General features: G+C 44.8%; 1 protein-coding gene across 2 annotated transcripts; it reads left to right on the top strand.

Moving 5' to 3' along the window:
• The first annotated feature begins 11316 nt into the window (after window positions 1-11316).
• On the top strand, window positions 11317-13838 carry UBB (ubiquitin B). 2 transcript variants are annotated; one of them, XM_059668492.1, is made up of 2 exons: window positions 11317-11466; window positions 12770-13838. In XM_059668492.1, exon 2 carries the CDS (start codon window positions 12776-12778, stop codon window positions 13691-13693), a length of 918 nt encoding a protein of 305 aa, XP_059524475.1. In that variant the 5' UTR covers window positions 11317-11466; window positions 12770-12775; the 3' UTR covers window positions 13694-13838. The 2 variants fall into 2 exon arrangements, with proteins under 2 accessions (XP_059524475.1, XP_059524476.1); XM_059668493.1 differs by lacking the exon at window positions 11317-11466 and adding an exon at window positions 11631-11751.
• Window positions 13839-14163: the final 325 nt, after the last annotated feature.

The following is a 14163-nucleotide window of genomic DNA, read 5'->3' on the forward strand; positions in this document are numbered from 1 at the left end:
TAGCTAGCCCTACATTTGCAGCCTGTTTCTAACAGCCATAAAGGACCGCTAGAGACAATCAGCATATGGATTAAGGCTTTGGGCTTTGGAGTCAGGCAAACCTGAGTTGAAGTCTCACCGCTGCCACTTCTTAGCTGTGACTGTAGGCTACTTATATAGCTTCCCCCTGACCCCCAAGTATTTATAATATAGGCACAATCACATTATTTACTTTGGGAAGTTATTTTGTTGGAAAGATTAGGGAATACAATGCTAAGCATAAGTCCTGGCACAACAATCAACATAATTATAATCATTTCACTTTATGGTAAGCAGTTCTGTGTGCTCAGATTCCTTCGACCTTTAGTATTTTCTGGTCCCTAGGACACACACACACTTTTCTGCTTCAGAATTGCATGAATTAATTAGTTATGATTCTTTTTAAAATTCTGCTATACCGACCCTACAGATAAGAGTGCCCGGAAAGCTTGCCATAGAGATCACTGAGTCTGCATCTGAGAGGTTCTCGCTCTTCACAAGGACAGCAAAGGAGCGTGCTTTGTATGCCTGACAGGACTAGGAAAGCAGAAAAGATGTGTGTCTTGCTTGAGGTATTTATTACTTAGGTAATGAATTTAATGCTGTAACTACCCTTGGTCATCACAAGTTCATTACTATTTAAAATCTTCTGATATATCCTCTGACAATATATCTGTTTGGATTCAAAGGGCAGCATTACATTCCAAAATAATTAGCTTCTGTTTGGGCTCAAATAAATTCAAACAGAGGAGATCTATTAGAGTGATACTAATGTCTGGTACATTAACATGATTCAAGAAGTCCCAAACTGTGTAAATATATATTTATATTTCATTAAAGGAGGTGCTGATATTTATCTTTTAAAAATCCAAATAAACCCAGCTCAGCTGTTGAGGTCACCGGTTTGATTCCTGGTCAGGGCACATGCCCGGGTTGCCGGCTCAATCCCCAGTAGGGGGCGTGAGGAGGCAGCCAGCCAATCATGTCTCTCCCATCAATGTTTTCTATCTTTTTATCCCTCTCCCTTCCTCTCTCTCTAAAAATCAATAAAAACACATTAAAAAATAAAAATAAAAAATAGTGAAGTTGACTTTTAGATTCTGAGATATCTTCATGTTCATCAAATATTTGCCTGAGCTATATCAGGAATTGCTTTGTCAAATGTCTAATTTAACTTTTTAATAGCTTTATTGAAGTATGAATTATGCACAATAAATTGCGCATTTTAAAGTATATAAATCAATGTTTTAATATATCGCAAAAATCCAAGATAACAAACCTCACCTCCCAAAGTTTCTCCTGCCTTTTATAATCCATCACATCTTTTTTTTTTAATATATTTTATTGATTTTTTACAGAGAGGAAGGGAGAGAGAGAGAGAGAGAGTCAGAAACATCGATGAGAGAGAAACATCGATCAGCCGCCTCCTGCACATCCCCCACTGGGGATGTGCCCGCAAACCAGGTACATGCCCTTGACCGGAATCGAACCCGGGACCCTTCCATCCGCAGGCCGACGCTCTATCCACTGAGCCAAACCGGTTTCGGCATCCATCACATCTTACTACTTCTCTTTGCCTCCATCCCCAAGTGACCACTGATCTGCTTTATCTCTCAATAGATTGGAACCATATAGTTGGTATGGCTCCTTTTTTGGCCTGGCTTCCTTCACACAGCATAATTATGTTGAGATTTATCCATGTTGTTCTTTGTATTGATAGTTCATTTCTTTTTATTGCTGAGTAGTAGTCCATTGTATGGATATACTACAATTATTTGAATCACGTGAACTTATTATGTAATCGATTGGGTCTCTCTCTGTGCTGGCTGAGAAAAACAGAACACCAAAATGTAGGTTTATGGCCCACCTCTAGCAAAAGGACAGACTTAAGAGCCGACATTTTAAATACTAATCTCACTTTCAACTTATTTTATCGCTTCCTCTCCTTTTATTATAAGTTCCCCATACACTTACCTTTCTTTTATTTTGTTATATTATACACATTTAAGTCAGTTGTCTTGGGAATTTTTTCTTTTCAATTTTTATGTATTGATTTGAGAGAGAGAAAAACATCAACTTGTTCTGCTTATTTATGCATTCATTGGTTGATTCTTGTATGTAACCTGACCAGGGGTTAGATCCACAACCTTGACATATCAGGATGACGCTCCAACCGAGTTACCTGGCCAGGACCTTGGTTTTTTTTTTTTAAAACAAGGACCAAATTCCAGTAAACGATGCTCTGTTTTTATTTAATTTTATTAGGTCTTTCCTTCTGTTTTCTTTAGGGATGCTGGATTTTGTTGATGTGGTCACATACAGATTCTCATCTTACCCTGCTTGGACAACTGCCACCATCTCTGGAGATTTAGTCTCTAATCTTGTCCACCTTTTATTCACCTGCTATGATGTCATCAAGCTATCATTCTACAATAGAAATCTAATCATGACATTCCTATGTCAAATATCTACAGGAACAATCTAAAGTCCTTAGCAGAGAAGGGCATGTGCTTCATTAGTCACTCATTCTTTCAACAAATATTTACTAAGTGCTGATTACGTACTAGGCTCTATGCAACCTGGCTAAGTGTGGAGGTATGGTGATAGGCCAGAGACCTATGGCCTGCATCTTCATGTAATTTATATTCTAGTGAGGGAGACAGAGAGATAAACAACCCATAAGTAATACAATTATGGATTGGATAAACATGTAATTGTTGTTAAAGAAATAACCAGGGTGCCTTGATTAAGTCCTGGAGCAGTGGTGGCTGTCGGAGAAGGCCTTTCTGAGGAGGTGACATTTATGTGGCCTAAAACGTGAGACAGAAGTGGCCATGGGAAGAGGTCTAGGCAAAGGAAACATCAAATGCAAAGATCCAGAAATGGGAAAAACCTTGGATGGCCAGTATGGCTGGAAGTAGTAAGGTTGCTGAAGAGTTGAGCTCTGCCTACTTCTCCAGCCTTATTTTCCAAACCACAGGCGAACATGCAGCCATCCTAAATCACATACATGCATAGCTACTCACCATTCCTCAACACACCATGCCTTTCTTTCTTTTCTTTATTTTTTTATGCCTGGGTTGCAGGCTTGAGCCCCAATGGGGGGTGTGCAGGAGGCAGCCGATCAATGATTCTTTCTCATCATTGATGTTTCTATCTCTCTCCCTCTCCCTTTCTCTCTGAAATCAATATATATATATCTTTATTGTTTAAAGTATTACATATAGTATTACATATGTCTCCTTTTCCCCCCATTGACCTCTCCCCAGCCACCCCCATCCCCCAGCACATGCCCTCACCCCGCTAGTGTCTGTGTCCATTGGTTATGCTTATATGCCACACCATGCCTTTCATTTTTCACCTCCTCCTGGACAATCTTACTCCTCCTTGTGATTGGGTTTCTAAATAATACTTTATTGAACCTTTTGGGTTCCTCTCCTATCCTACTCCTCCAGGCTCTTTCCTTCTCTGTGCCTCCATGGAAATCTATATATACTTCTTTTTTTATATAGCTAACATTTATTGAGTGTTTTTATCTGCCAAGCATTGTTCTAAGCAATGGTATAAAACCAAGTCAGGAATCTGATACAGTTGTTTCATTCCAAATCTCATACTCTTTTTGCTGTAACATACTGCCTTAGGTTCCTAAAAGGATTTATTGATGAATTTTACATAATTGACATTTGACACACAGCCAATTTGTTTGTAGGAGCAAACCCAACATTGATTCCTACCCTCACACCCCTCCCTTAACAGTTACAAGTCATATTTCACTGCCTCTTACAATTTTTCCCCAAGAGGCTCCTTAGATCTTCATTCCAAATGAATTCTGATGGCCAACTCTACACAACTGTCAGACCTGCCTCAATAAGAGTCTCTACGCTTACAGTCAAATCCCATTTGAAAACAAATAGGCTCATATTTATAAAGTAAACTGAAGGGGACTTTGTAAATCTTTTTTTTTTTTTTTAAGAAATCTTTCCATTAGATTTTCAAAAATTTTAAAGTCTGTTAAGACTAAGTGCTGCTGGCCTGGCCAGCATGGCTCAATGGTTGAGCAACAATCTATGAACCACAAAGTCACGGTTGGATTCCCAGTGGGGGCATGCACATGCCATGGGGTTGCTGGCTTGATCCCCAGTGTGGGTGCAGGAGGCAGCCAATCAATCAATGATTCTCTCTCATCATTGATGTCTCCAACTCTCTCTTCCCCCTCCCCCTCTCTCTCCCTTCCTCTCTGAAATCAATAAAAATTATATATATAGCCTTAGCCGGTTTGGCTCAGTGGATAAAGCCTCGGCCTATGGACCAAAGGGTCCCAGGTTTGATTCCGGTCAAGGGCATGCACTTGGTTGCAGTCTCCTCCCAGGCCCTGGCCCTAGTCGGGCTCATGCAGGAGGCAACTAATCGATGTGTTTCTCTCACATCACTGTTTCTCTCTGTCTTTCCCTTTCTCTTCCACTCTCCCTAAAAATCAATGGAAAAATATCCTCCAGTGAGGATTTAAAAAAAAAAAAAAAAAAAGATAAAAAGACTAAGTGCTTCCCTAGCTGGTTTGGCTCAGTGGATAGAGTGTTGGACTGCGGACTGAAGAGTCCCAGGTTCTATTCCGGCCTAGGGCACATGCCTGGGTTGGGGGCTCAATCCCCAGTTGGGGACCTGTTGGAGGCAGCCAATCAATGATTCTCATCATTGATGTTTCTCTCTCTCTCCCCTTCTCCCTTTCTCTCTGAAATCAATAAAGAAATATATTTTTTTAAAAAAGACTAAGTGCTGCTAAAGATATAGAACTGTGGAAATTCTCCTACATTGCTGATGGGATTGTAAGTTAGTACTCATTTTGGAAAGCAATTTGGCAAAATTTAGTAAAGTTTCAAGTACATCCCATAATTTTACTCCTAGGTACAATTCCTACATTCTTTTTTCCCTTTTTTAAATTAAATTTTTGCAGTGACATTGGTTAATAAGATCACATAGATTTCAAGTATGGGTTTCTATGTTACAAGATCTGTATATTGCCCACCACTCCCTAGGTACATTCTAGGTAAAATGGAGTAGCTGCTATGGAAAACAGTATGGTGGTTCCTCAAAAAAATAAAAAATAGAATTATTTTTTAATTTTCAAAAGATTTGAAAGCAGGGCCTCTAAGATATATTTGTACACACGTGTTCATAGCAATATTATTCATCACAGCCAAAAGATATAATCAACCCAAAAGCCCACTGCAAATGAATGGATAAACAAAACGTTGCATGTACATACAATGGGATATTATTTAACTTGTAAAAGGAAGGAACTTCTGCCCAAGCTGGTTTGGTTCAGTGGATAGAGCATCAGCCTGTGGACTGAAGAGTACTGCGTTTGATTTCGGTCAAGGGCACATGCCCAGGTTGCAAGATTGATCCTCAGTAGGGGCATGCAGGAGGCAGCTGGTCAATAATTCTCTCTTATCATTGATGTGTCTATCTCTCTCTCTCTCCTTTCCTCTAATGAAATCAATAAAAATGTTTTTTTTAATAAATAAAAGGAATTTCTAATAGATGCTACAACATATATGAACCTTGAGTTCATTGTGTTAAGTAAAAGAAGCCAGTGACAAAAGGACAAATACTGTATTATTTCATTTATATTTCATTACTTTATATATATTTCATCCCCTTGGGGGATGTCGGACTGCCAGTTTCAGCCCCATCTCCACAGGCCAGGCTGAGGGACCCCACTGGTGCACGAATCCATGCACCGGGCTTGTAGTATGCATATAAGATCTTTGGTTAACCTCTTCCCATTCTCTCCCCCTCTTCTTCCCTCTGAGATTCATCAGTCTGTTCATCAGCCTGTGCATTGAATGTCTGCCCCATGATGGTCAGTGCATGTCGTAACTACCAGTCCAGCAGTCTCTTAGGATTTTATATATATATAGACTAGGGGCCCGGTGCACGAAATTCGTGCACTGGGTGTGTGTGTGGGGGAGTGTCCCTCAGCCCAGCCTGCCCCCTCTCACATACTGGGAGCCCTCAGGCGTTGACCCCCATCACCCTCCAATCGCAGGATCGGCCCCTTGCCCAGGCCTGACGCCTCTGGCCTAGGCGTCCGGCCCGGGCAGCGGGGACCCGCAGCTGCAGCGGCCCCACGATCGTGGGCTTCGCTTTAGGCCCAGGCAAGGGGCCCCTAGCTCCTGGGACTGCCAGCTTCGACCGTGCCCAGCTCCCATCGCTGGCTCCACCCCTGCTTCCTGCTATCACTGGCCAGGGCAGAAAAGGCACCTGATTCTCCGATCATGGCTGGGGGGCAGGGCAAAGGCGGCCCTGGGGTTTCCGATCACTGTCAGTGGCAGGGGGCTTCTTCCTGCTTTCCCTTTTGCCTCCCTGCATTGTGCCTACATATGCAAATTAACCGCCATCTTGTTGGCAGTTAACTGCCAATCTTAGTTGGCAGTTAATTTGCATATAGCCCTGATGAGCCAATGAAAAGGGTAGCTCGTACGCCAATTACCATTTTTCTCTTTTATTAGTGTTGATACCTAGTCAAATTCATGGTAGAATGATGGTTGCCAGGGCCTAAGGGGAAGCAGAGAATGTGTAATGGATACAGAATTTTAGTTTTGAAAGATTAAAGGAGTTCTAAAGAATAAACCAACTATTGTACATCCATACTATGGGATGCTACTCAGCAACAAAAAGGAATGAAAATCTATGCAACAACTTGGACAAATATCAAGAAAATTATGCTGAGTGAAAAAAGCTAGTGTCAAAAAGTTACATATTGTATGGTTCCATTTTTGTAATTTTCAAAATGACAAAATTATAAAGATGCCAAAAAGATTAGTGGTTGCCTTGAAGGAAAGGGATGGGAGAAGCTTGTAAACATAAAGAGGTAGGCTAGCCCTGGCTCCTGTGGCTCAGTTGGCTGGAGTGTTGTCCCATGCACAGAAGGGTCTCATGTTCTATTCCAGATCAGGGCACATACCCAGATTGCAGGTTCAATCCTTGGTTGGGGTGCATATGGGAGGCAGCAGATGGATATTTCTCCTCTCTCTCCTCCTCCCTTCTTCTCTCTAGAATCAATTAAAAAAAAAAAAGAGGTAACACAAGGGATCCTTGTGTTGATGAAACAACTCTGTGTCTTGATGGTGGTGGTGATTATGTAAATCTGCTCATCTGATAAAATTGCATAGAACTACACACCCACTAAAGTGCATGTGAAACTGTTGAAATCTGAGTAGGTCTGTGATTTACACCAATGCTATTTTTCTGGTTTTGTTTTACTACAGTTATGTAAGATGTTACCATTGTGGGAAACTGGGTGAAGGGTACAATGAGACCTCTCTGTACTATTTTTACTTCCTGTGGATCTATAATCACTTAAAAATAAGTCATTATGATAATGCAAATCAAAATAACAATGAGATATCATCCTACACCAAGCATGTCAAACTCGAGGCTGGTGGGCCGAATGCCTAAGATGAGGGCGTAGCCTAAAACAAGGCATGCAGCCATGGGCCATGAGTCTGACATGCTTGCTCCACACTCTTAAGATGGCCACTATAAAAAAAAAATCAGAAAGTAGACACTGTCCAGGTAGCTCAGTTGGTTAGAGTGTCATTCCAATATGCCAAGGTCAGGACACACACAAGACTCCAATGAATGCTTAAATAAGTGGAACAACACATTGATGTTTCTCTCTCTCTCCCTGCCCCCTTTCTTCTCTCTCTCTAAAATCAATAAAAAAATTTAATATTTCAAAAAACCAGAAAGTAACAAATGTTGGTGAGGATGTGGCGAACTGGAGCACTTTGTGCATTGCTGTTGGCTATGTAAAACAGTATGGAGGCTCCTAAAAGACTGAAAATAGAATTAACACTTCTGAGTTTATATCCAAAAGAATGGAAAGCAGAATCTTAAAGAGATATTTGCACACCCATGTTCATTGCAACATTTGACAATAGCCAAGAGTGGAAACAACCCAAATATCCATAGACAGATGAATAGATAACACAACATGTCATACACACACACACACACACACACACGCAATATTAGCCTTTAAAAAGAGGGAAATTTTGTCAAATGTATGGATGAACTTTGAAGATACTAGGCTAAGTGAAATAAGCCAGTCACAGAAAAAAAAAAATACTGTATGATTCCACTTATACAAAGTATTTAAAATACTTAAAATCACAAAAACAGAAAGTAGAATGGTGATTATCAGGGGCTGCGGGGAGGGATAAATGGGGAGTTGTGGTTTAGTGGTATAGAGTTTTAGTTTTACAAGATAAAAAAGTTCCAGGGGTCAACAATGTGACTATAGTTAACACATACTGAACTGTACACTTAAAACTGGTAAGATGATTAAGTTTTATATTGTATTTTTTACTACACTAAAAAATTTTTAAGCTGAAGCAAAACAGCAAAATGTTAAGCCTTAATAAAGTTGGGTGGTGGTTTTAAGGTGTTTGTTATATCTCCAACTTCCATTTATATATGTTTGTAATATTTCATAATAAAACATTTTTAAGTAGTTACTTTTAAGTGGACAGATTTCTATAATTTTGAGGCCCAGTATAATGACAATACAGAATTTTGCTCTGTTTTCATTTTGGGCATTCAAAATTAAAGTTTCTAATTCACTGGTAATAAATTAGGAATTAGTCTCATAATTCTGTTGAGATAGACAAATGAGGAAATGACAAACCACAAACTAACTCCATATATTAAATATCAACTGGTAATGTCAAGACAATTGGGAATTTTAACTAGAACCACATTTTTCTCAGATTTTTATTTAAAAACATCTAGTCAAGTAAAGCCATTCAGAATCTCAGAATCAATTCCTTTGTTCCTTTCTAAGGAGCTGCCTAGGCAAAAACTATTTGCCAACTGAGATTAAGTACTGTCTTTTTGCTTTGTTCTTTAGGACCTAAGGCTGTCATAAAGTTGTGTGTCTTTTTCCAGTTGAATAAAAGGGAAAATTGTACTTCACTGAACAAACATTTGAGCACAGTGCCAAATATTGTGCAAGATTACCAAATTCCTGATCTTTGTGTTCTAGTCTTTAATTTGTTAACAAATTACCTTTCACAATTTATCACCAGAAATGATATTACTAAAAGTTTCATTTTTTCAAACATACCACAAAAAACTGCTCTTGGACAGCACATGCCTTTCCTTCTGAAAACATTTCTGTTCTGTTGAGGTTACCAAATGACCCACTTTGGCAAAATATCAAAGCAGGCAGCTGTATGACTAAACTTCTGGCAACGGCTAGAGCTCCCAGCAAAATCACCGTTACCCACCGTGACTCCCCACCCCAGGCCACGCCCCGCCCGAGCCAGCAAGCATGACTCAGGAGAAGCTGCGGGTGGTGAGACCAGCTGACTCACGGCTGGGCTTCCAAACATGAACATTCATGCTGTGCAACATAAACATTTTATCAACTACCTCCTGGCCCAACATGATCTTACAGACATTTCATTCCCATCTCCCGGTTATTAAAATAAGTAGCCCTTACCGAGAGTTAGTGAATTTAAAGTGTTTAGGTGTTAACTCCTACACGTGTCCCTACTGACCTCGTTTCCTAAGGTGGTGCTTAGAAATGTTGTGCTCGAACGACCTTTTCTAAGGGACACCCCGCTAATGGTGTTCACCCGGGAAGGTCGGTACCGCAGGACCCTCTGCAGGTGTATTCACCGCCCCCCCCCCAACCCCTTATGACTCAGGCACCGGAGCCCCACAACCCCGCCCGCCCGCTCCCCGGGCGACCGTCTCTCCGACCAGCGCCCACGCCCGGGGCGCAGCGCGCCAGCCGGTCCCGCGGGTCCACCCCCTTCAGTGCCACTCGCACAAGCAGCACATTAATGGCGGAAACATTCGTCACTTCCTGGTGCACGGATTCCGGTCCCCGAGGAGGGTTTTCGGACCCCTAACCTGCCTTTCCTGTTCCCCAGGGAAACGGCCGGGAGGGACCAGGACGGCGGGGGAGGGGTGCGGGGTCCCGCCGAGGGCGCCCCTCAGGGGGTCTCATCCACAGACGCGGCCCGAACTTCGTGAGGACGGAGCGGAGGAAAGTGGGACGAACGTGTGACGGCTCCAGGGCCGGGGGACAGGGGAACTGACGGGAAAGCGAAAACAAGCCAAACAATGGGGCCGTGTGCAGCCAGCTTGTAACGAACAAGCCATTATCTCCCCAACACTAGAGAAATGATTTTAAAAAACCCTAATGAGAGAACGAAGAGAGGGAGGGGGGGGAGGGGCAGTTTCACCCCTAAGCGGGGGCCAGCGGTGAAGGTGGAGTTCTGGGCGCGTCCCCCGAGTTCCGGGAAGGCCACGCTGTCGGCACCGGGGCCCCGAGGACCACCCGCACCCGACGCCTGCGGAGGCGGCCGAGGCCACAGACCGGAGGGCGTGCACCTCCCCCGTCTGTGCCTCAAGCCGGACGCACAGTTTGCTTGCTTTGCTTTTTCAGTGAAGGCGCAGCTTTAATTGCTTTAATAAACTGGCTTCTCACAACGCATCAAGGCCTCTCGCATAGATTCACTTATATGCGAAGGCAAGGATGGCGCCCGGGGCGGCCCCCTCCCACTGAGGCAGGGGCGGTCCGGGAACCCCTGGCGGCGGTGAGGGGCCGGCAACAAAGGCACCGACTGTAAAGAGGCGCGAGGAAAGCTCCACAAGCAAGAGCAACACTAAGAACTCGCCGGCGTGCGGGCGCGGGTTCCTCAGGCCTCGGGCGGTGGGCTTGCGCTTCACAGCGGACACGGCCCCCGCCCGGCTCCCGAGACTTCCGGGCCAGACGGGGCGGCCTTCCCGGAAAAGCGTCCGCGGAGCCCCCTGCTCCCTCCGCGTAAGGCCGCAGCGCGCCGTTTTCAGGTCTGGTACCCCTCCCCCATCTCCGACCGGAAACGCCCTGCCGTCCCGGAGGCGCGCCTCTGCGGCGCACGCGCACTCAGTCACTTAGCAACGTCGGCTCTCCCTGCCCGGAGCCCAGCAACAGCGGAGCGCCCAGCCCGCAACCAATCACCGCCGGCCTCGTCTTCACCCACCTCACCAATCAGCGCCGGCGCCGCAAGGAAGTTTCCAGAGCTTTCGAGGACGGTTCCCTCAACTCGAATTCATCCGCCTGATAACCTTCCTACTTTTTCCTAAAGGAGGAGAAGGACAGCCTAGAATAGAGAGGAAAAGAATTTTTAAGGCTGCCTCTCCAGATTCTGAGGAGTTTGGGGCCTACTTGGAAGGATCTAACTGCGTCGCGGGAGGTGCGGCCGAGAGAACTATTTTCAGTGGCGCACGGACACGGCGGCTACGTAGGAGTGATTAGTCACAACAGACGTTGCATAAATTTCAGCTCCGCCTAGCCGGAACTTGCAGACGCGCCAGACGTTGTAGGGGCTGTGTCGTTGTTGAGGAGACTCGACGGGTTTGGACTTGCGGTATTTTCGCGCTCGCTAACAGGTATTGGCCCGCAGCCTTCGAGACCTGGCGGGGGCCGGGGTTGGAGGGAGGGCGGTGCCGAGGGAACTGAAGTGAGAGGAAACTGGCCGGGTCTTGGGCTGGGTGCGCCTTGGTGGGGGGAGGGGAGGAGCTGACGCGGCGTCGCGTCGCCGGGCCTTTCCGGAAGGTGGGCCTTGTTTACGTGAAGGGAGCGGGGGCGGTTGGCGCGCGCGGAGAGGGGCCAACAGACGCTTAACCGATGGCGGTTCCATCGTGTCTGTTTCAGAGGGGGAAGGCGGAAAAAAGGTAGTGTGACTTCTGGAAACCTTTTCATTTCGAATCGCAGCACAGATGTCGCTTACCAGCTCCGTTTAAAAGGGAATTTCTATTTTCCGTGTCCTGTGGGTTTTTTTTAAATTTTATTTTAGGTGCTATCCTTAATTTGGGGGAAATTCTGGGGTTAAGGAAGAAAGCTCTGGATGGTAAATTTACAAAGCACTATCGATACTACAGTATAAGTTGAAGCCTTGACTAAATTAAAATTTCGTATTTAGCCCTGGCCGGGTGATTCGGTTGATTGGGAACCCCGTACACCAAAAAAGGATGGTGGGCGCGAGCCCAGGGGTTCGAATGGATGTTTCTCTGCTTTACTCTCTCCCCCCTGCCTTTCTCTCTAAAACAACAAAAAATACACAATTGGGTAATGATTAATATTTTTTTTTTTTGGCCTTTTAAAAGGAGATAATTGCCCTAGCCGGCGGTTAGAACGTCCGCCTGCGGACTGAAGGGTCTCGGGTTCCAATCTGGTCAAGGGGACTAGAGCAAGAACCTCTTGCAGAGTGGATCCCTGCCGGATTGGGGCGCGGGGCGGGAGGCAACAGATGGATGTGTCTGTCTCATAGATGTTCTGTCTCTTCTCCCGCCCTTCCACACTCAAAAAAAAAAATTTTTTTTTTCACTGTGCCACAAAATCTTTTTTGTGGTTAATGCTCACTGAAGGATATTTTTCCTAGTGCTTTTCAGAGAGCGTGGAAGGAGGGGGGAGATCAGTGTATCTTCCTAACCAGGAATCCTCCCTTCGGTGCAGAGGCCAACAGTAACCACTGAGCCGAACCGGCCAGGGCAGGGTTAAATTTTTTTTTTTAAAGGAATGTTGGGTTGAATAACTTGTCTAGTTTCATAAAAATTGGAGGTTTGTGAGAGATGTAGATGGTTTAAGGCATTTGGAAGAAGAGTTAAGTTTTGAAGAATTGATTAGATATAAAACTAATAAATGTAAAGATCCTGAAATGATATACTAACTTCTGCTTTTTGAACTCTGTAGGTCAAAATGCAAATCTTCGTGAAGACCCTGACTGGCAAGACCATCACCCTGGAGGTGGAGCCCAGTGACACCATTGAGAATGTGAAAGCCAAGATCCAGGATAAGGAAGGCATCCCCCCTGACCAGCAGAGGCTCATCTTTGCAGGCAAGCAGCTGGAAGATGGCCGCACTCTTTCTGACTACAACATCCAGAAAGAGTCCACCCTGCACCTGGTCCTGCGTCTGAGGGGCGGTATGCAGATCTTCGTGAAGACCCTGACCGGCAAGACCATCACCCTGGAGGTGGAGCCCAGTGATACCATTGAGAATGTGAAAGCCAAGATCCAGGATAAGGAAGGCATCCCTCCCGACCAGCAGAGGCTCATCTTTGCAGGCAAGCAGCTGGAAGATGGCCGCACTCTTTCTGACTACAACATCCAGAAAGAGTCCACCCTGCACCTGGTCCTGCGTCTGAGGGGCGGTATGCAGATCTTCGTGAAGACCCTGACCGGCAAGACCATCACCCTGGAGGTGGAGCCCAGTGATACCATTGAGAATGTGAAAGCCAAGATCCAGGATAAGGAAGGCATCCCTCCCGACCAGCAGAGGCTCATCTTTGCAGGCAAGCAGCTGGAAGATGGCCGCACTCTTTCTGATTACAACATCCAGAAAGAGTCCACCCTGCACCTGGTCCTGCGTCTGAGGGGTGGTATGCAGATCTTCGTGAAGACCCTGACCGGCAAGACCATCACCCTGGAGGTGGAGCCCAGTGATACCATTGAGAATGTGAAAGCCAAGATCCAGGATAAGGAAGGCATCCCTCCCGACCAGCAGAGGCTCATCTTTGCAGGCAAGCAGCTGGAAGATGGCCGCACTCTTTCTGACTACAACATCCAGAAAGAGTCCACCCTGCACCTGGTCCTCCGTCTGAGGGGTGGCTGTTAATTCTTCAGTTTTGCATTCATAGTGCCAGTGATGGCACTACTCTGCATTCTAGCCATTTGCCCCAATTTAAGTTTAGAAATTACCAGTTCAGTAATAACTGAATCTGTTCAAAATGTTAATAAAAGTTTTGTTGCATGGTAGCATATTTGGTGTCTGTCGTCATGAAATTATGTAGTGATGTGGGGATTCCTAACTGGTTAAAATGGTGTTTAAGGAAGGGATTTAATTTTGAGATTGTCAGTGACCAAAATTAAGTCAGGACTTTGGTAAGCATAGGCTGTGCCAAGGTGTAGGAACTTGGTCTCAGTCTTATAATTACCAGTTAACTGGTGTGTGTTTTTCTTGCTCAGTAGTGTATTGCACTCAGTTGCTTCAGGTAGTGAAATGGAAATCTAATCCTGTCTGTCATATGTGAAGTCAAAAGCCAAGAATCAAGTGGAGCCCTTAAATTTGAAATAAGGGCTGGCTGA

The sequence above is a fragment of the Myotis daubentonii genome, chromosome 16 (assembly GCF_963259705.1).
Source record: "Myotis daubentonii chromosome 16, mMyoDau2.1, whole genome shotgun sequence".
Classification (NCBI taxonomy): domain Eukaryota; kingdom Metazoa; phylum Chordata; class Mammalia; order Chiroptera; family Vespertilionidae; genus Myotis; species Myotis daubentonii.

What these genes read in the sequence shown, in the direction of transcription:
- UBB (XM_059668492.1), top strand. Translation starts at nt 12,776, where the DNA reads ATGCAAATCTTCGTGAAGACCCTGACTGGCAAGACCATCACCCTGGAG.